Raw genomic sequence first — 21507 nt, forward strand, 5'->3', positions numbered from 1 at the left:
GGCCAAGCCCAGTCCCAAACACTTCATGTCCTCACAACTCTATGGGGTAGGCACGCTTCATTCATCCATTCTGCTGTGCTGGTCTGGGCTTCGGGGATACGGTGGGGTGTGCAGCACGGGGGGTGCTACAAATGAGGGGAGGGGTTTCTATTTTATCTAGAAAGGTCAGGAAGAGCCTCCCTGAAAAGGTGAAAGTGGAGCAGAGACCCGAGGAAAGAAGGAGAGGGAGCTATGTGGGCATCCAGGGGAAGAGTGGTCCAGGCAGAGGGAATAGCCAGGAAAAGGGGATCCTGAGCCCCATTTGACAGATGAGGAAGCCGAGAGTCTAGGTAGATGAATCAAAGTCACAGAAGACGTGAAGGAGCTGGGTGTCAAACCCACGCTCGGTAACTATTGACTCAACCCTTCCTCTGCGCGGTCTTTTGCGGGGCCCAGCGGGCGCCTCGGCCGAGGGCGGGCTCTGCGCGCACCACGGAGCCCTCCAGCTGGAGCTTGCTTCCCGTGTCGAGCAAAGCACGCGCTGGTCCGCGGGCTTGGTATGCAGGGTCACTCGGTGGCTCTGTTTTGCTGTGGGGCGTGTGTCCGCTTCTGTGGCCTTCATCCGAGACAATTAAACTGTATCTACCCTTCCAGCGGTCTCAGAAAGCACACTTCTGCCAAGCTGAGGACCAGAGCCTGAAATGTGGTGACTTGGCCACGGCAAACTCCCCCCCCCCCCCCCCCCCGGTCGTAGCCAGAGTAGCCTCTGTGGCCAACTGCTGTACCTCCCCCCGGAGCTTCCTTCGGACTTCGACAGGAGGATGGAGACGAGTGTCTTCTCAGCAGTGGCACCTGAGCTGGCCTTGAAGGACGGAGCGCCGCCAAGAGCGGTGTGGGTGAGGAACTTAGGTGGAAGCAAGTGTGCGCTACGCAGAATCATCAGTGCTGGACCATGTAGCGCATCTGGAGTATAAGTACGTGGAGGATGTGTTTGTTGAGGGAGAGGAGATAAGGCCGGAGGGAGAACGTAGGGTAGATCGTGACAGCCTTTTTTTTTAATGGCAGACTTGGCATGCCCATTTCAGATAAGTGGTCTGGATTTTATCTCGGTCGTCCTAGGGATTTTAAGGTTTTAAGAAGCCAAGGAAGCATGTGTACATTCCTGATGTTCTTGAAAGAATGCCTGGGCAGTAGTAGTGGGGAGCGGGGTTGCAGGGGGTGCGTGTGGGGAGGGAGACCAGTGGGGGGGAGAGAGGATTGCACCAGTCCAAATGTTAGGTGGGAGCAAGAGGCACTGAAGAAGAATGATGTCAGCGTCTTTAGCTTGGGTGACTCAGTGGACCACAGTTCACTGCCACGTCATACAAAGGAGAAGGAACAGGTTTTGAGCACCTTGAGTTTGAGGCAGCTGTGTGACATCTAGGTGGTGTGTAGGCCAGGAGTTGGGGCTGGAGGTTAGAACTGGAGAAGCATGAAGGCGGAGGCTGAAGGAAGGGGGGGTGTCTCCGATGTGTGTGTGAGAAGAGAAAACAAGGGCCTTGACTTAAGCCCTGGAAGATGCTTACTGTTCTCAAGGCTGATGGAGGAAGAGGAGCCAGGGAAGGAGCTGCAGAGGAGTGTTTTGGTGAAGGCATCTCTGGGACCGTCTGATTTAGCTCAGCAGCTGATGGGAGGTGATGGAGGCCATGTCCCAGGGGAACATGCAGTTGACCTAGTCTGGGTTGTCTGTCCAGAGCCACGCAGAGCCCTTCTGCTCAGCCTGGGTTTGTTCGCTTGGTCTTGTGTGGACATCCGTCCAGCCTCCCACTTCTGAGGGAAATCTCCTGAAAGTGGGGATCCTGACTTCTCCCCCATTATTCTCCAGAAAGCTCAGCCTAGGGTTTTGTACACTGTGGGGCTCAAAACACTAATGAGGGAGCTGAATGGCTAAGCAGGGTGGGTGGCTGTGGTGAACTTGGTCCACTTCTTCTCCTTGAGCTCCTTTTTAAGAGGACATCTTGTTTTATGGAATGGGTGTAATCTGCAATCTGAATCTTGAATTGCTTCAGGCCTGCTCCACCCATTGGTCCACCCATCTGCCTGTCTGTCCGGCCGGCCGGCCGTCCATTCATCCATCCATCCTGTATAGACTTTTGCTAAAAGTTGAACACTTTGCACATGGCGTGGGGGGCTCCCAGCACTTGTCATGCATTATCTTACATTACATCTAGCCTCTGAGGTAGGCATGACTACCTTGCTTTGCAGATGAAAAAGTAGATCATTTCCCCCAGGTCACACAAGAAGTGAGGGGTAGATTCAGGCCTGTCTAACTCAGAAGTCCCTATGCTCTCAATTACTGATGGTAAGCCCTCCCTAGGTAGGAGGTGATCAGAGAATTCATTCTCCAAACTGGACTACATTAAAAAAAGTTTTATCGAGGGGCGCCTGGCTGGGCTGTGAGTTCAAGCCCCACGCTGGGCATGGAGCCTACTTACAAATAAATTCATAAAAATAAAAAAATAAAAAAGTCTTATTGAGGTCTAATTTTCATACTGTAGAATTTACCTATATCGAGTGTACAATTCTGTGGTTTCTCTGGCATATTTACAGAGCCGTGCAGTCATCGCCATCGTCTCCTTTTAGAACATTTTCATGACCCCAGAAAGAAACTCGGTGCCCATTAGCGGTCACTCTCCATTACCGTCACCACCCCCACCCTGGGCGACCACTCATCTGTTTTCTGTCTCTATAGATTTGCCTACTCTGAACACTTCGTATGAATGGAAGCATACGAACTGTGGTCCTACTCTGAACACTACGTATGAATGGAAGCATACGAACTGTGGTCTTTTTGGTTGGCTTCTTTCACTTACCATCAGGCTTCAGGGTTCATTCCCGCCCCGGTGAAGCATTAAGACCGCCTTTCTTCGCGTGAATGGCCGAGTGATAGTCCGTTGTGTGGACATACCGCATTATCTTCATTGGGTTTGTTCAAGTGTGGACCGACATTTGGATTGCTTCCACCTTGGGGCTCTTATGAATAGTAATGATGCTCTGGCATCTGTATGCAAGGTTTTGTGTGGACGTATGTTTTTTATTTTTCTTGCATGTATGCTCAGGGGTGGAATTGCGACGTTAGGCGGTAACTCCGTGTTTAACATTTTGAGGAACTGCCAAACCATTTTCCAGAGTGGCTGCAACATTTTACATTCCCACCAGCAGTTAGAGGGCTCCAGCTTTTCCACAGCCTCACCAGCGCTCGTCATTCCACACTGGGACGCTTTTGATGGCGAAAGGGTATGCCATTAATAATTATACCGGGACAATCAGTAGTAATTGGAACATTTGAACTCTACCTACTTACCAAAAAAAAGTGAGAAGATTCAATTCCTGATTTCAGGGAACTTTTCTGGCCACACGATGAGTCAAAGGCCAAAAACCCCCATTCTTGAGTCAATTAAAGAATCAAGCAAAGGTAAATTATTAAGAAGGAAAGCAAAGCACATTTTATTTCCCCCAGGAGACTGTGTTCTCTTTAATAAGAAAAAAAGAACTGTCTTATATTTGTATTGTTTAGGGCCCCAGGAGTATCTTGGCATGTCGTAAGGTCTCAGTAAGGATCTGGGGAATAAATGAATGAATGAGAATGAATGATACAAGCTCTCCTGGAGGGAATGTAAAAAAAGAAAAAGAGAGCTGAGTCACCTGGCTGGATTTGTGAATTTGGAGGAAGTGTGGATCTTCCCTAAAAATGCACTTTTTTGTTCAGTGTGGTAGCAACACTAATGACAACTTTATTTATAGTTGTTTTTTGTTTGTTTTTTAGCTAATGACAATTTTAAAAGGAAAAAGTAAACAACCTATAATCAGAGGAATCTTAAACTGGATGTTGCGAGTGTGAATGACTGACAGAAGGTGGGAGAAAGACCTTTGGAGCGGGGAGATTGCCTGAACAGGGAGTCTGGAGCCAAAGTGCACAGCTTTACGCAGCACCTTGTACAGCAGGCTAACCACATTTGGGAATGAAAGGATCTGGGACCCCTCAGAGTTTCCAGTGTTTTATTCACAGGAAACGTTGAGAATCATTTAAAAGGACCCTTGACTGGCCTTAACTGGCTGTGTGCCCTCGGGCAAGTCAGCTTCCCTCTCTGACCATCATTGATCGTTCCAGCTCTAAATTTCCCTGATTATTCAGTCCTACAGCCCCGGAAGCTTCATGGGATTGGTGGTCCAGGAGCTAGGCCTTGAAGGAAAGAGCTGGATTTGGAGAAAGGGGCAAGATGCCAGTGGTGGGTGATAAGGCCTTGAGGTGGACTGGAGTGCTCTGGCTGAGATAAAATTGGACAGGGTGGTTGGGGCCTCTTGAGGGAGAACTTTAAAAGCCAGGCTGGTTGACTTTTAAATTTGACCCGATAAGCAGGTCCTTGGACTGGAGATGAAAGGAGTGTCTATGAGAGATTAATCTGATGGCTCTGGGCCATTGATCTGGATCTGTCTGGAAGCAGTGTGAAGACCGAGAGGCTCTCGGAGCTTTTGCAATAGTACTAGAAGCCCAGCCCTTCACAAGAGGGTTTGAAACTCCTGCCAGTCTTACTGTGTACATGGCTTCTCTAAAGTTTAATTTCCCTTAACCATAAGTGACTCAAACCATTATTTTTATATTACAACAATTATGGCTCTATTGTACACATGTATATATAAATTTCTTTTTTTTTTTTTTAAAGATTTTATTTATTTATTTGACAGAGACAGAGACAGCCAGCGAGAGAGGGAACACAAGCAGGGGGAGTGGGAGAGGAAGAAGCAGGCTTATAGTGGAGGAGCCCGATGTGGGGCTCGATCCCATAACGCCGGGATCACGCCCTGAGCCGAAGGCAGACGCTTAACCGCTGTGCCACCCAGGCGCCCCTAATTTCTAAGGCAGAATGTTAGACTTCAAATAAATTTCAGGTTTGCAGGGGGTTAATTTTGGATTATGCTACCAGATTCCTCAGAGAGATGCATTCTCTCTTCTCTGCTGTAAAGGGTTTACTTTGGTGGCAGGTTTTGAGACATTTGCTCAAAGTCTGCTGGAAGGATAGGAAGGGTGGGCTTAGTTTCAGGGGTGGTTTCATTTTGGCTCAGGTAATGGATTAGATGTCGGAAACCAAAGAAAGAAATCCAAGATGGCGCCAGAGTTTAAAATCTGAGGACCAGAAGAAAGACGGTGCTATTCATAAAAGTGTACCACAGGTGAGGGGCGCCTGGGTGGCTCAGTCAGTTGAGCCTCCAGCTCCTGGTTTCAGCTCCAGTCCTGATCTCAAGGTCCTGGATGGAGCCTGAACCGCTCCTGGGGCTTTGTGCTTGGCAGGGAGTCTGCTTGAAGAGTCACTCCATCTGCCCCCTCTCCCCGCCCCGCAGTCTCCAGCATGAGCTTTCTCTCTCTCTCTCTCCTTAAAATAAATAAATAAATTTTTTAAAAAATGTACCAGTTGAGAGAAAGGTGGGAAGATGATGGCCTACCGCGAGAACATTGGGAACAGATGGCCTTGCTAGTCCCAGGAAAGGACTGGGCAGTTTGGACACGGAGGAGGAACTGGCACTTCGGTCTTTCCCTGCCTTTGCCCTTGAAGTTCTCCCACTGGCCTGGACGTTTGGCATTTTGCCTGCTTTACTCTTAATGTATCACTATGAGACAGGATGTTTACTGTAGGGTTTTTGTAGATGTCCTATATCAGACCAAGGAAGTTCCCATCTATCCCTGCTTTGCCAAGAGTTCTTTTCTTACTGTGAACGGGTATAGAATTTTATCAATGCTTTTTTGGGTATTTGTTGATGTGATCATATGGGGTTTTTTAACCCTTTAATCTTTTCGTGGGGTGACTTATATAGATTTAAAAAAATAAACTAACCAAGCATTTTTGGCATAAAGTCAACACAATCATAACATAGTATCCTTTTATATATTGCTGGAATCAGTTTGCTATTATCTCGCATTGGATTTTGCATTCATGAGTGTAATTTTCTTTTCTCATACTGTTCTTGTTTGGCTTTGGAATCAAAGTGACACTAAAAATCAGTTGAGAGGGGAAGCCTCTTTTTATATTTTCTGAAAGACTTTAGGTAATATTGAAATGGCTTCTTTCTTGAATTTTCGGTAGAACTCTTTTCCTGGTTGCTATTGAAGTTTGTCCCATAATGTGGGTGATAGTAGAGGAAGGAACTTTTATTTGAGGAATTAAATTAAACAATAAGGAAAATCTATTACCTCATACATCACAAAAAGTCCAGAAGCAGGTGTCCCAGGATTGGTTAATTCAGCAGTTCAACAACATTATCAGGGAGAGGAATTTATTCTGCTCTTGTAGCTGTGTCGTTGTCAGGTGTCAGCTTCTTCTCTTATTGCAAGATGGCTGCACTTGCTCCAGCATCACAACACAGTGGTTAGGAGGGTGGGTTTTGCAGCTAACCCTGGTTCCAAATCCCATAGCTATATGACACTGGGTAATGCTTAACCTCTCTGGAAAATGGAATGATAATAGTATTTTACCTCAAAAGTTTAACATTTTATGGATTAAATGCATTCGGGTTTTGTTCTGTTTTTAAGTCTTAGACTAGTGCTTTGCACATGGTAAGCATACAATAAATATTAGCATATCTTTCTCCATTCTCACACAGGGCAGAAATGATTTTTTTTTCTCTTCTACTCTGTTTATTGAAGCCCCTTAGCAGACTTACTTCACATTTATTGGCCAGAATTTGGTAGCTGCCCATTCGTAAACCAGGTGCGGGATTATCATGATTTGGTGGGGAGTAATTTAGATTCAGCCTCAGAGATGAGTGTCTAGCCTCCCGTGAAACACACGACGACCTGACACCTCATCAAAATATGGATGGTTTGCAAGGAAGAAGTTGGAAGGGAGATGATGGGGACTTTTCGGTCACACAAAGAGATACAAAGTAGGAGTCCCCATCCCTGTGGATTCTCCCCAGGGTTCCTTGGAATCATCCCTTAGATTTGCTAATAGCACTTCAGTTTACTTAGTGCTTTTTTTTTTTTAAGTTTCTTTATTTAAGTAATCTCTACACTCAGATGTGGGGCTTGAACCCACAGCCCCGAGATCACGTCACATGCTCTTCTCACTGAGCCAGCCAGGCGCCCCTCCTTAGAGCTTTTCAACTGGTGTGTGATCTCCATTGGTCTCAGAATCCCCTTCTAAGCAGTGTGTGTTGTTGTTATCCCTCTTTTGTAGCTGGGAAACAGGCTCCTGGAGTTGAAGTGTGTTTGCCTGGTTTCTGTGTGTGTGTGTGTGTGTGTGTGTGTGTGTGTGTGTGTGTGTGTGAGAGAGAGAGAGAGATCTGGATAGAGCCAGGTCCTGGGACTCAAGTGCTGGTGTTCAGATTCAAAGTTCTGCCCTTTCATTCCTCTTTTGTGATTTCCCAACTGTCATGGACATGCTGTTAAGATTGTTTGTTTGTTTATTTATTTTTGCAAGGGGGGGAACATGAACACGAATGGGGGGAAGGGCAGAGGGAGAAGCAGACTCCCCGCTGAGCAGGGAGCCCCACGCAGGACTCGATCCTGGAACTCCGGGATCATGACCCAAGCTGAAGGCAGACGCCCAAGGTTGACTGAGCCATCCAGGCGCCTCACACTACTTTAAAATGAGCACAGAACTTAAAAATATTTATTCAGGCTTAGAACTCATGCTCGCTCTGCCAATGTGGTACATGCAGCCGGGCTCCATGCGGCTGCCCACGGCACTCACCACTGCAGTGCACCCCTACTTCCACGCGCCAGCACTGTGACTTTGCCTGATGGCTTGTTCTGTCTGTTGCAGTCCACTGTGCCCTCTCACAGGAAGCAAGTGCTAGGTAGTTAATTCCAGGCCCTTCCCTCCATCCCCAGCAGCCCTCCTCCTCTGGCTGTTGGGAATTGGAGGACAGGTATCCCGGCTCCCTCGCCTCTCCCCTGTGGGTGCAGTGACTGCCAGGCAAGCACTGTTCCTTATCTCCAGCAGAAATGAGCTCTGTTGGCCCACAGTGGTAACTCACCGCATCACGCACTCTTCACTGCCTTCCTCCCCTTTCCGATCTCATTTCCCCACTCCCTTTTGGGTGCTTCCAGGGACCATCTCTCAGGTAAATTACTTCCCTGGAATCCTTGTCTCAGAGTCTGCTTCCAGGGAGCCCAAACCAAGGCAGCCATTTGCTGGCTGGCTGTGTCTACCGTACCTGACTTCTTTGTGTTTCTCTGTTCGCATCCACCATGTGAAGATAGTCACAGCACTTCTGCCTCATAGAGCAAACACGATAAAGCTCTCAGTGCCTGGCTGAGAGAAAGTGCTTGGCAACTATTATCATTAGGACTCTTACCATTATTATTACCACCTAAAATTCTGTGGTGTGCTACGGTACGTGGTTACCCCACAGTTGAGACACACTACTCCTTGCCTCTCCCTTCTTACGCCCCACTTACTCTCTGAGCTCCTGCAGCCCTGCGTCTTCCACCACAGGCTGTCTCCTGCAAATCAGGGGTCCAGGACCACCAGCACCTACCACTCGCGATGCAGCCCAGCCTTCCCATCACGTAAATTACCCCTCCTGTTTCTGGTGGGTGTTACAAATACCCAGGTAAAAGTCTTCTGTACGAATGATTTCTCCATGATGCAGGATCATCGTAGTTATTCGCTTTACACTGGAAACTCTTAAAGTGGGGGCTTCTCATTTCTGACTCATGTCCAGAATATTCTAGGACATCTCCGAGCGCCTGGGTGGCTCAGTCAGTTAAGCATCTGCCTTCAGGTCAGGTCATGATCCCAGGGTCCTGGGATGGAGTCCTGCATTGGGCTCCTTGCTCAGCGGGGAGTCTGCTTCTCCCTCTGCCTGCGGCTCACCCTGCTTGTGCTCTCTCTCTCTCTGTCAAATAAATAAGATATTTAAAAAAAATAATAAAATTGAATTAAAAAAGAATTTTCTAGGACGTCTTAAAGCCTTCCGGAGGCCTTGGCCAAGGAAGATACTTGATAAATGTGGGTTGTTGATCACAGCTCCTGAGTACTTCCTATGAGCCTGGCACTGTTGTCGATATTTTTTCCCATATTAGTTTTTGCCACCACCTATGAGGTCTGCAGAGGAGAAGCCTAGCACAGAGAAGTTAAATAACCTGCCTAGGATCACACAGCCGGCAAACGGCAGAGCCAGGCACCAGCCTCACTCTAGAGCTCACTTGCTTAGTCACGATGCTAACCCAGTGCCAGGACTGTCTGCTGCCTAGAATGAAGCGTGCTGGCTTCTTTGCTTCCCAGCTGAGAGCCCAGGGACAGGTCTCTCTCTGCCAGGTGTTTTGCTGTGGCGGGTTGCTCATTCACCCTGGAGGCTCACATGCTCACCCCTGGCTGTTGAACAGGAATCTCAGAAAGAGTAATAGGACAGGAAAGCTTCATTTATTTCCGAATCCAGACAGCCAGGAAGAGGGAGAAAAAGCAAATATGTACATATATACCCTGTGTTCTAAGTTTATGATAAGGAGCGACTAAACAGGTTCGGGCTAGTACCGGAGGTTTCTTTTCTCAAGCCGTGTGTGTGCTAGAGATTGCAAACTGCTCCCCGCCCCTCCGATCCAATCCCTACAGCATTGTGTGTGCCTGGAAAACAAGAGAATGTGCAGCTGCACTCATGACCGCCGTGCAGCGAAAAGGCTGGGGCTAAGCAGTACCTCCCAGCTTTGGGTGGGACCTGTGCTGTCCCCGTGTCCAGCCCCACCCCTCCCCACCAGCTCCCTTACCACCAACAAGTTGCCGTTTATCCTGTGACTCATGCTGGCATTTTTCTTACCTCTAGTTTGTTTCATTCATTCATTCATTCATTCATTCATTCAGAAGACATCTTTTGGTCACCTACTATGACCAGGCACCATTCTGCTTTGGTGGGGTGGGGAAGGAACAAACTATAAGCAGATATAGGATGTTAGCGACACACATAGCATCTGTTCCAGAAAGAGCCAAGTGGATGAGAGAGTAGTGGGAAATGGGGTGGGAGCAGATCACGCGGGGTCTAGGGCACCTCGCAAGAACTTTGGCAGTCACCAGGAGTGGACTGAGGAGCTGCCAGCGCGCTGCTGTGTTGAGACGAGACCGGAGGGGGCACGGGTGGATCAGGGGATACCCACTGGGAGGCTATACCCACCGTGAGCCAGGCGGTGCAACTATGCCAGGATGGTGGCAGTGGGAATAGAGGAAAGGGGAGGGTTGGAGATGTGTTTGGGGGCATAGAATCAACCAGAAATGGGTAATGGGGTGGGTGTGGGAGACCAATAAGGACAAGGAAGGATTGAATTTGGACCAGGGAGGTAGCAGAGGCAGAGAGAAGAGGGTGGTATTTTGAAAGTAGAGCGTCTCTGCTCTGCTGATGAATGGATGTGGGATTTGAAAGAGAGGACTCAGGAATGACACCAAGTGTTCTGGCCTTGTTTTGGAAGGATGGAGTTGCCTTTTGCTAATGTGGGGAAGCCCGTGGGAGAAGCAGGTTTGGAACAGGGGAAAGATTAGGATCTCAGTTTTGGAAAAGTTGAATTTAAAGGTGCCTATTGGGGGCACCTGGGTGGCTCAGTCGGTTAAGTGTCTGCCTTCAGCTCAGGTCATGATCCCAGAGTCCTGCAATTGAGTCCCACGTTGTCGGGCTCCCTGCTCAGCGAGGAGTCTGCTTCTCCCTCCCCACCCCCCCATTCTCTCTCTCAAATAAATAAATAAAATCTTTTAAAAATATAAAAATAATTTTAAAAATACAGGTGCCTACTGGACATCCATGTGAAACGGCCAAGAATGCAACCTCCTGTGTGAAACAGAAACAGAGAACAGGTCAGCTCACATGCCCGCTCTGAATTCTCTGACTCAGTAGTGCTGCCTGCAGTGCTGTGTTGATTGTATTGAGATTTCTTTGTTTAAATATTTTATTTTTTTTTAAGTAATCTCTACACCAAACATGAGGCTCGAACTTACAACCCCGAAATCAAGAGTTGCATGCTCGACTGACTGAGCTAGCTGGGCGCCCCTGTGTTGAGATTTTTTAAGGCTCACCCAGTGTCAGTGGGAAAGTGGTTTTTTGTTATTATTGGTTTTTTAAAATATTTTATTTATAAGCAATCTCTTATACCCAGTGTGGGGCTCAAACTCACAACCCCAAGATCCGGAGTCCCATGCTCTACCCTCTGAGCCAGCTGGGTTCCTTGGGAGAGTTTCCTGATGAATAATGAGGCCTGTCTCCGGAGCTGGTTAGGCAAATAATGGTGAACTCTGGGTGTAGGACTTCCTGTTGTGGAGTGGGAGGAAAATGTGAAAAATTCTATTCTGTGTATTTTTGTCTTACCCTTTCAAATTTCGTAGTATGGTCTACAGTGTGCGTGATCGAGTAGAGTAGCAGGTATGGGCACCATTTACAAATTAAGTATTCTATATAGGAATCGATACACTCAGCTTTTCCTGAGGAGTGGAGAAATACTTCTGAAGGTGACTGATTTGAGATATTGTACAAGAAACGCTCAAAAGTATGGCCTGAAACACTGTACGCCCTGATGTATCTCCTGAAGCCTTGAAGAAAAAAACAAAATTATGTTCAGTTTGGTTTAATGCTTGATTTTTCCACTATAAGATATACACTTATTTATTTACCTATTTATTTATTTTTAAGGAGGCTCCACGCCCAGTGTGGAGTCCAACACAGGGCTCGAACTCACAACCCTGAGCTCAAGACTCGGATGCTTAACCGATTGAGCTATCCAGGTGCCCCCAAAATATATGTTTAGACACAACACTACCTGCGTAGTATCTCTACCAAAAATATTTCGTCTTTACATAATCAGGAGAAAATAATCAGACAAACCCAAATCGGCACACTGTCTAAAACCACTGACTTTCAAAAATACCAGTGTTATCAAAGACTTATTTAAAAAACGGGTCAGGGACTGTTCTAGAATAAAAGAGATTAAAGAGTTAGGGTAACAGTGTATGCATGATCCTTGATGGGATCTTGGGTGGAGGAGGAAAAAAACTACGAAAGGATATTGGTGGAACACCTGGGGACCTTTGTATATTGATTGTTTGTGGTATTGTGTTCGTGCGCACTTTCTAATTGCGATCATTGTTTTGTGGTTGTGTGGGAGACAGCCGCATTCTTCAGAGACACAGGCTGAAATATGTACGGATGAGGAGTTGTGATGTTTGTAATTAGGTCTCCAGTAGTTCAACAGAACACACATGGATTTGGGTGAATTCTACTATTCTTTTTTTTTTTTAAAAGATTTTATTTATTTATTCGACAGAGAGAGAGAGACAGCCAGCGAGAGAGGGAACACAAGCAGGGGGAGTGGGAGAGGAAGAAGCAGGCTCATAGCAGAAGAGCCTGATGTGGGGCTCGATCCCATAACGCCGGGATCACGCCTTGAGCCGAAGGCAGACGCCCAACCGCTGTGCCACCCAGGCGCCCCGAATACTACTATTCTTGCAGCTTTTCTGAAGGTTTGAAATATTTTAAAGTACAAAGTTGGGGGAAAATAGGATTCACATATAGGTTCCTTCAGTTCTCAGAAAACGAGGAAATCCAAGAATGATGTATCAGACCATGTTTATTTTATTTTATTTTATTTTATTTCATTTCATTTCATTTCATTTCATTTCATTTCATTTTTTCCCTCCCCACCTCTCAGACCATGTTTGGTGAACTAGATCGTTTCATCGACCGGAGCACTGTCTTCTTCACCCTCTCGAAGGCAAAGAATTTGCCAAACCTTCACCAAAGCAAGAGTAATCCCTAGTGTGTTTTATTTTGCAGGTGCCTCCATAACCATTGTATTACATTTGTTATCATAAATAGTCCATACGCATGAAGGAGTTTGTCTTTAACGACCGCTGTCACAGCTCACTTTCAGTGGCTTACCGTATGCCAGACACTGGTCTGTGTGTTCTACACAGAAAGAGCCCGTTGCAGCCTCGCCACCGCTCTGTAGGGGAGGTACTATTATTATCCTCATTTTCAGAAAAGGAAACTGAGGCACAGACAGGTGGTATAACTTGCCCACAGTCACACAGCCAGGGATGGGGAGTGCGGAGCCCTGTGGCCCCGGGCCCTGCAGTGCTCACCACTCACCCTGACCACACACTTCACGTCATGAGCTGGAGCATAGACATTTGCTAGAGCTGCCTGCCCAGAAGGGGGCTTCCACCGCTCAGACTTTTGCTGTTCTCTGAGAGGTTCTGGGTACATGTCCACAGCAGAAGGGGTACTCCTTGAGAGACATAATAATAATAATAATAATAATAATAATAATAATAATAATTCGCTGTTCTCTGAGAGGTTCTGGGTACATGTCCATAGCAGAAGGGGTACTCCTTGAGAGACATAATAATAATAATAATAATAATAATAATAATAATAATAATAATTCGCTGTTCTCTGAGAGGTTCTGGGTACATGTCCATAGCAAAAGGGGTACTCCTTGAGAGACATAATAATAATAATAATAACAACAAACAACGACAACAGTAACTATCATCCTTTTTTTTTTAAGATTTTATTTATTTATTTGAGAGAGAGAGAGAGAGAAAATGAGCAGGGGGAGAGGCAGAAGGAGAGGGAGAAGCAGATCCCCTGGGATCATGATCTGAGCCGAAAGCAGACGCTTAACCAACTGAGCAACCCAGGTGCCTCCAGAAACTACCATCTTTGAGCGCTCGCCGTGTGCTAAGCCAAGGTGAGATGTTTTCTGCCTGTTTAGTCCTCAGAACCCCAGCATGGGCTATGAGTATTATCCTCATTGGACAAAAGAGGAAACAGACCGAGAGGTTCCAGTAACTCCCTCAGAGTCATAAGGCCTGGAGGCAGGCTTTGCCCTCTAGCAGCCTGACTCCAGAGCCTTTCCCCACCCCAAGGCTGCCTTGCCTCTACCTGTCCTCTCAATGGGTTTGAAGGTAACTGAGCCACAGAACGGAGACAGGGAGTCAGACGGGGGGGGGGGGGGGGGGAGGAGGGGAGGGAGGGGAGCTGAGCCTCCCCCATCACTTTCTTCACCCCCTCAGTTCCCAGAGGGGGACATCTCAGTGTCCGAGAGGAGGAGGAGTGGGAGAAGGAAGAAGAGGAGGAAGAAAGCATTGTAATGCTTCCTTCTTGGGGCTTTTCATCTGGCCTGTGGCATTCCATTCCCGCCCCTCCTCTAACTTGCCGTTTCCTTGAGCAACTTTTTCTAATTGAGTGCACCTGGGCAGAAACTCCTCCCATATTGGCCCGGGTCACTGCTTTGTCGTTTTTTGTTTTTGTTTTTTTGTTCTTACAAAAAACAAGGGGAGCCCCTATTCCTTTGCGGTAGAGGTGACTGGTGAAGCCAACATTCCAGGAGCCTCTCTGACCTGGCGCAGCGCTGAGCTCACCTGCCTCCTTAGAGGACAGCCGGCTGGTAGCTGACCGGCTCCTTGGCCCTGGAGGTTCAGGATGACTCAGCCCTGGGCATGGCAGTCCCAGCCTGGGGTGAGGCAGAGGTATCCCTCAAAACGCCCTGCTCACCAGGAGTTCCCTTTCCCAGGGTACAAGTTCTCACCCTACCTTCCAGGACTGTGTAGTCTCTGTGTGCTGCTTCCTCAATAAATCAACAACTAATAAATCAACACACATTCATGGAACAAGCATAAGAGGCAGAAGAGTGAATTAGTTAAGAGCAGGAACTCTGCAGCCAGACTGCCCGGGTGGAAACCTGCCTCTACCACTGACTTCCTGTGTGACCTTGGGCAAATTATTTAGCTACTCTGAGACTTAGTTTCCTTTTATGTAAAACGGGGTGAAATAATAGTATGCTTCTCATAAAGTTGATGTGAAAATGAGACGATTTAATGCCTATCAGGTACGGACAGTGAGTGGGACACAGTGAGCCCTCCATGAAGGACTGATTTTCTTGCTGATGGTCACGACACAGGGCTAGGTCTTGCAGAAGAGACCCAGGCATATAGGACCCAGTCCCTTCCTGAAGAAGAGGCACTATAGCATTAAAAACAATATGGTTTGGGAAGAGCTAAGTAGACCTTCAGTATGTTATTTAACTCCATGGTACCTCAGTTTTCCCATCCAAAAACCATTCTTAGAGGGGGAACAGTGGACCATAAACACCTGCCCAGTGCCTGGCATTTAGCTGAATCTCAATACATATGGATTCTCTTCCCCTTTCCAGGAGCTACACTCGGGATAGGGACAGAGAGCAGGGCCAGAACCAGCCAGCCAAGTGCACAGGTAGAGGGCATGTCCAGTTGGGTGTGCAGCAGTTTGGAGGCCAGAGGATTGGTTCCTGTAGTTGGATTGTTCTAGGGAGGCTTCTTGGAGGAGGTTGGATCTGAGTCCAAGGATGAATAAAGAAATGGAGCAGGGGTGCCTGGGTGGCTCAGTCGATTAAGCGTCTGACTTCGGCTCAGATCACAGTCTCAGGGTTCTGGGATTGAGCCCCACATCAGGCTCTGTGCTCAGCAAGGAGTCTGTTTGTCCCTCTCCCTCTACCCCTCCCCCTGCTCGTGCTCTCTCTGTCTCTTTCTCAAATAAATAAAATCTGAAAGAAGGAAGGAAGGAAGGAAGGAAGGAAGGAAGGAAGGAAGGAAGGAAAGAGAGAAAGAAAGAAAGAAAGAAAGAAAGAAAGAAAGAAAGAAAGAGAAAGAAAGAAAGAAAGAAAGAAAGAAAAAGAAAAGAAAAAAGAAAGAAAGGAAGAAAAAAGAAGAAAAGGAGGGAGGGAGGGAGAAAAGAAAGAAACAGCAGAGAGGATTAATGGGCTGACCAGTGGTGGAAGGGGAAATGATGAGATGGGGAGGGCAGTGAGAGGTCCTGCCATGTTTTTAGAGGTCTGTAGAGAAGATTCTGTTTCCTCTGTCTCATATCATTGTCTAACTGGAGTTTTCCGGGCTGACTTACATACTTCTTGTTGTAGCTGAAGGCCAGTTCTCTTGGAAGTGAAGGGACCATGGTTATTTCAGACTGGATAAGCTTTTGGTGTTTTTTCTTAAGTACCTCTATGCTTGATACTGGGCTAAAGACCAGGTGAATTTCTCTTTCTTTCTTTTAAGATTTATTTATTTGACAGAGAGAGCGCGCGAGTGTACAAGCAGGGGAAGTGGGAGGCAGAGGGAGAGGGAAAAACAGGCTCCCCACAAAGCGGGGGGGGGGGGGGCTGGGGAGCCCCATGTGGGACTAGAACCCAGGACCACTGGGTGGTGACCTGAGCCCAAGGCAGTCCCTTAATCAGCTGAGCCACCCAGGCGCCCTCAGGTGAATTTCCATAGACAAAAGCTGCAAGAATTCTGAGGGCCAATTCCCCTGAGAATGTCTTTGGCCATGAATGTAAAAAATAAGGCATAGTCTGAAGTGCGAGAACCAGGCCAGGGGGTGCTTACAGCAGAGAAGTGAGTGACAAAGAAAGAACAGATTGTTAAATCAGTGATAATTTGGGAAAACCAGGCTAGAGCCCCACTTAATCTGATATAATGAATAAAGGTATGTAACAATGTACGCATTAAAAAAAAACACACCCAACTTCATGTGCTCTTGAAAACGCAGATTTGTGGGGCCTCATGACAGACTTGAAGAATGAAAAGCCCTGAGGCAGGGCCCGGAATACTGCATTTTCAACAAGTTCCCTAGGTGATAAAAAAACATTCATCTGTAAATAATTCCTACATTTTCTTGTAATGCTGCTATAATTTTATTATAGATAAAATTATGATTTTAACGCACAATTCAAAGGCAGAAGTCATTACAGAAAATATCAGTAGATAAGGCTATGTAAAATAAAAAACTTTTATTTGTTAAAAAAAAGAAATCTCCCATGAACCAAAAGTGAAAAGCAAACAATGAACTAAAAAAAATTGCAAAATATATGACAAAGAAATATATGAAAAGGGGTTAACATCCTTCAAATATAATGAGCACTTATAAATCAATAAGAAAAAAATTCTTATAAAAGAACTGGCAAAGGACATAAATAGGTAATCATTTACATAAGACATGTAAATGTCTAATGTCAAAATATTGTTACTGATATTCCACTTCTCATCTGTCCAGTTTTTTGTCCATAAAAAATATAAAGATTTTTTATAATGAAAGATTACTCAGCCATTAAAAAAGGAAGAAATTCTGCTATTTATGACAACACTGACAGACCTTGAGGGCATTATGTTAACTGCAGTAAGTCAGAGAAAGACAAGTACCGTGTGATCTCACTTGTATGTGGAATCTAGGAAAGCGGAACTCAGGTACAGAAAACAGGTTGTTGCTTGTCAGGAGGTGGGAAGGTGTGGTGGGTAGGGGAAATGGCGAAGGTGGTCAAAAGGTACACATTTTTAGCTATAAGGTAGATAAGTTCTGGAGATATAAGGCACAACATGGTGACTACAGTTAACTACGGTATTGTATATTTGAAGGTTGCTAAGAGAATAGATCTTAAAAGTTCTCATCAGAAGGGGAGAAACTGTCATGTGTGAGGTGATGGTTGTGAACTGAACGGCTCGTGGTAGTCACTTTGCAACATATACATATACCAAATCATTATATTGGCTGCCTTAAACTACTAGAACTCAGGTATATATCATATCGCAATAAGCCTGGAAAAAATTTGAAGATAGGAAATAATGGTGATTTACTCTCTCATCAAAGATACAGTTTTCTTATCTCAACAGTCCTACTCAATCATTCTGGAAGTAAAGAAATACCTTTCTTCAGGACAGATCTAGTTTCTGCTTCTGTACTTGAAATGCTACACTTTTTTTTAAAGATTTTATTTATTTATTTGACAGCGCAAGCAGGGGAAACAGCAGGCAGAGGGAGAGGGAGAAGCAGGCTCCCCACTGAGCGCAGACCCTGCCCTGGGGCTCAATCCCATGACCCTGGGATCATGACCTGAGTCAAAGGCAGACACTTGACGACTGAGCCACCCAGGCGCCCCCAAAAGCCACGGTTTTTTTTAGTCCTCCCGCTACGTTAAAGTCTCTTACACTTCCACATCTTTGTCTCCCCAGAACTTCATACCCAATCTTTATAATTTTAAATTTAGTCTTCTCTTTCATGAAAGGGTGCGTTGCCATGATTAGCTAAAGAAATCGCATGTTAGTATTTTGAAGACAGAGGTAAAGGACTTGCAAGGTCAGACAGGGCGCGTGGCGCACGTTCACGCTGATGCAAGTGCTCCGGAATTAAAATACATGGAATTACTGATGTACTATTTTCATCTCTCCAGTTGGTAGTGTTTGTTTTTTCTTTCAAGTTTTCTAGTGTTTGTTCATTAGATCAGTTCAGTTTTTTTTTTTTCTTTTAAGATTCTATTTAGGGGTGCCTGGGTGGCTCAGTCGTTAACGCGTCTGCCTTCGGCTCAGGGTCCTGGGATCAAGTTCTGCATCGGGCTCCTTGCTTAGCAGCGACCCTGCTTCTCCCTCTGCCTGCTGCTCCCCGGTCATGCTTGCTCTCTCTCTCTGTCAAATAAATAAATAAAGCCTTAAAAAAATTAAAGAAAAAAGATTTTATTTATATATTTGACAGAGAGAGGAAGCACAAGGCAGAGGGAGAGGGAGAGGGAGAAGCAGGCTCCCCAAGGAGCAGAGAGCCCGGGGTGATCCCAGGACCCTGGGGTCATGACCTGAGCCAAAGGCAGACACTTAACCAACTGAGCCACCCAGGGGCCCCTCAGTTCAGCTTCTTATCAGGGAAATTTGGTAATAAGAACTGCATCAAAAGCCTTAGACTGTTTCATAACCTTACATTGAGAAATTCCACTTCTAGAAATTAATTCATTTCTAGAAATAATCGTGAATGTGCACAAAGATTATGACAGAAATATTTTACAGTATTGTTTCTAGTAGGGAAGAACTAGAAACAACTTAAATTTCCAACAATACAGTTTTGGTAAAATATATTTTGATACATTCACCAAAGGCATACTACATAGCCATTAAAAATGTAGAATATTAAAAAAATTTTTAAAATGTAGAATATTTAATGACATGAAATAAGTATTAACAGTATTTTTTAGTGAAAAAGAAAACCTTACAAAACAGCTTGCAATTTTATTCCTAAAAATATGTTTATTCATAGAACAATTTTAGAAAGATAAACACTGACTTTAAAGGGTTGTCTCTGGATGGTGAAATTGTAGGTAGTTATTTCCTTTTTTGCGGGGCTTATACATATTGTCTTAAGTTTTCTACAGTGTAAATGAATATTCCTATGATATGAAAATGATAGTAAAATGTATTTTATTTAAAAAAGCAAGGGCATGTGGCTGGCTTTGTCAGAAGAGCATGCGACTCTAGATTTTGGGGTTGTGAGTTTGAGCCCCACATTAGGAGCAGAGATTACTTAAAAATAAAAAACTGAAAAAAAAAACAAAAACAAAAAACCCAAAACAAACCCAGAAACAATTCATTGAGAAAATGCTTAGCGTAAAACTTGCCTCTTCTGTAAGTGTCATTTTTCTAACAACTCGCTTCTTTAGTGGCTCTTCCCTGGGGAGGACCCCAGGAGAGGCAGGGATCCCCTTAAGCTTTCTCCCATTTGGAGCCTTGCGGGAGGCCTGTGGTCTGCCTCTTGGTCACATAGCATTCAGCTTTGGGGAAACTGCGAAGTAACCCAAAGTTTGGGAAGTAGAAGAAATGGCAACTGGAAGGTCTTATAGAGTCGGAGCCAGGAACTCCCTTCGCAGAGGAGCTAGTTTCTCCGCCCATGTTTTCCACAAACAGAAACTAAGGCCGACTTCAGGGCTCGTCCAAGGCCACACAGCCAACTGAATGACAAGGTGAGGCCTTGAATCCACGGCCTTTCCGCCCTGTCCTATTACTGCAATATGCAGATTTAGACCAGTGCTTCTCATACTTCATGGTGCGCAGGGATCACCAGGGGTCTTGTGGAAATGCAGATTCGGATCCGGCAGGTCCGGGCTGGGCCGTTTCTAAGCAGCTCGGCGGCAATGCCAATTTTGGGGATCGCAGTTTCAGTGGCTGTGGTGCAGAGCACGGAATCTGGAGCCAGCCTTCAGCTTCCCAGTCCTAGCTGGGCGACAGACTCTGTGATTGTTACTGTGCTTCGGTTTCGTCATCTGCGAAATTCGTCTCCTACCTGACTCGTCGAGTTTCCGTGAGGACTGATTTCCTAAGTTGTGAACACGTTAAATGCTTAGATCGGTGTGCATTAAGAAGTGCCTAGCTTCGTACCATTCATATTCCCCAGAGCCTTCCGTGGTGGGGGGGGGGGGCGAACCAGGGTTTGACGAATGAATGAATAACCTTTGGAAGAAAGTTCTTTCCTGGGCGGCTAGAGTCACAGAAGCAAAAGAGGAGGGCCGGTCGGCGCAGCAGGGGGGAAGAGGCCCACCTCCAAGAAGCTTCTCTCCCCGGGGTGGTCAGAAGGGCCGTGGGCGCCCGGAAGCCGGCCGGCCCGCGCCCCGCGGACCAATGCGGCCGCCCGGGGGGAGGGGGCGGCCAGCCAGCCCTTTCCGTCTGGGGCTGCGGCGGCCCCGCCCCTTGGGCCTTGCGCCGCTGAGCATTCCACGGTTGCTACATCGTCGCGAGGGGCGGGGCGCCTGTCAGGGAAGCGGCGCGCGCGCCGGCGCGGGCGGGCTAGGGCTCGGCCGCGCAGTGCCAGCGCCAGCGCCAGACCCGCGCCCCGCGCTCTCCCGACCGCCGCCTGCGTTCTGGCTCGCAAGCCCGAGCTCCCGCCCGCCCGTGCGCTGCCCGAGTATGGAGCTCCTGTGCTGCGAGGGCACCCGGCACGCGCCCCGGGCCGGGCCGGACCCGCGACTGCTGGGGGACCAGCGTGTCCTGCAGAGCTTGCTCCGCCTGGAGGAGCGCTACGTGCCCCGCGCCTCCTACTTCCAGTGTGTGCAGAGGGAGATCAAGCCGCACATGCGGAAGATGCTGGCGTATTGGATGCTGGAGGTATCGCCCGGAAGGGTCTCCCCTCCCCCGCCGCCCGGCTCCGGACATCCCCGGGCCGCCCTGTCGGGGACGTCCTGGTCCCAATAACAATTAGCAAGATGCTTTGGTGGCTCAGATCCCCGGGGCCTGGCCTTTCACTCGGGCACCCTAGCCGCCCGACTGCCTCCGCGGTGTCCCTTTCCCTTCCCCAGCCCTAACTCGGACTGCCGGTCGTTTGGCAACCTCACTAACCCTCTCTGCGGGCCAGGAAAGCGGGACTAGGGCAGCCCTCTCCCCACCGGCCTGTCTCAGCGTCTCCTGCTTCCCTTCCCCGCTCGGATTTCTCAGGAGAGCGCGCCTGGAAAACCCTGGGCTCGGCCGCCCCCGCCCCGGAGCCGGTTCCTGTGTCTGTCGCGGGGTTCTGGCGGGGAAGACGGTGGGGGTGGCGCGCGCTCTGTTCCGGCAGTCAGGGAAATGAAAAGTGCGGGAGGCAGCGGCTGGAGTCCCCTCCCTTCCCTTTGGGTGTGTGCAGTGGGTGGTGGTAATGGGGGTAAGGTCCCAGTTCTCTGGCTACCGTGGGTGACTCTTCCGTTTCCCCAACCCCCTTCACGCCACGGGGAAGGGCCGTCTCAGTTCGGAATCCTTCTCA

The 21507-nt window shown here is 47.3% G+C and overlaps 1 protein-coding gene across 4 annotated transcripts in view; it reads left to right on the plus strand.

The window, feature by feature from the left end:
• The window catches only part of CCND3 (cyclin D3), an 88762-nt gene that overhangs the window by 61268 nt on the left and 5987 nt on the right, over nucleotides 1–21507 (plus strand). Inside the window, exons 1-2 of one of the 4 annotated variants that reach the window (XM_087857131.1) lie at nucleotides 20547–20879; nucleotides 21171–21380. The exons of 2 other annotated variants lie outside the window; for them this stretch is intronic. In XM_087857131.1, coding sequence (XP_087713257.1) covers nucleotides 20682–20879; nucleotides 21171–21380 — 408 coding nt within the window. In that variant the 5' untranslated portion in view covers nucleotides 20547–20681. Of the gene's footprint in view, nucleotides 1–20546; nucleotides 20880–21170; nucleotides 21381–21507 lie in introns of those variants that run through there. One more of the 4 variants, XM_045777054.2, reaches the window with a different exon arrangement.

Source organism: Ursus americanus, chromosome 29 (assembly GCF_024610735.1).
Source record: "Ursus americanus isolate L20-20 chromosome 29, mUrsAme1.1.p, whole genome shotgun sequence".
Classification (NCBI taxonomy): Eukaryota; Metazoa; Chordata; class Mammalia; order Carnivora; family Ursidae; genus Ursus; species Ursus americanus.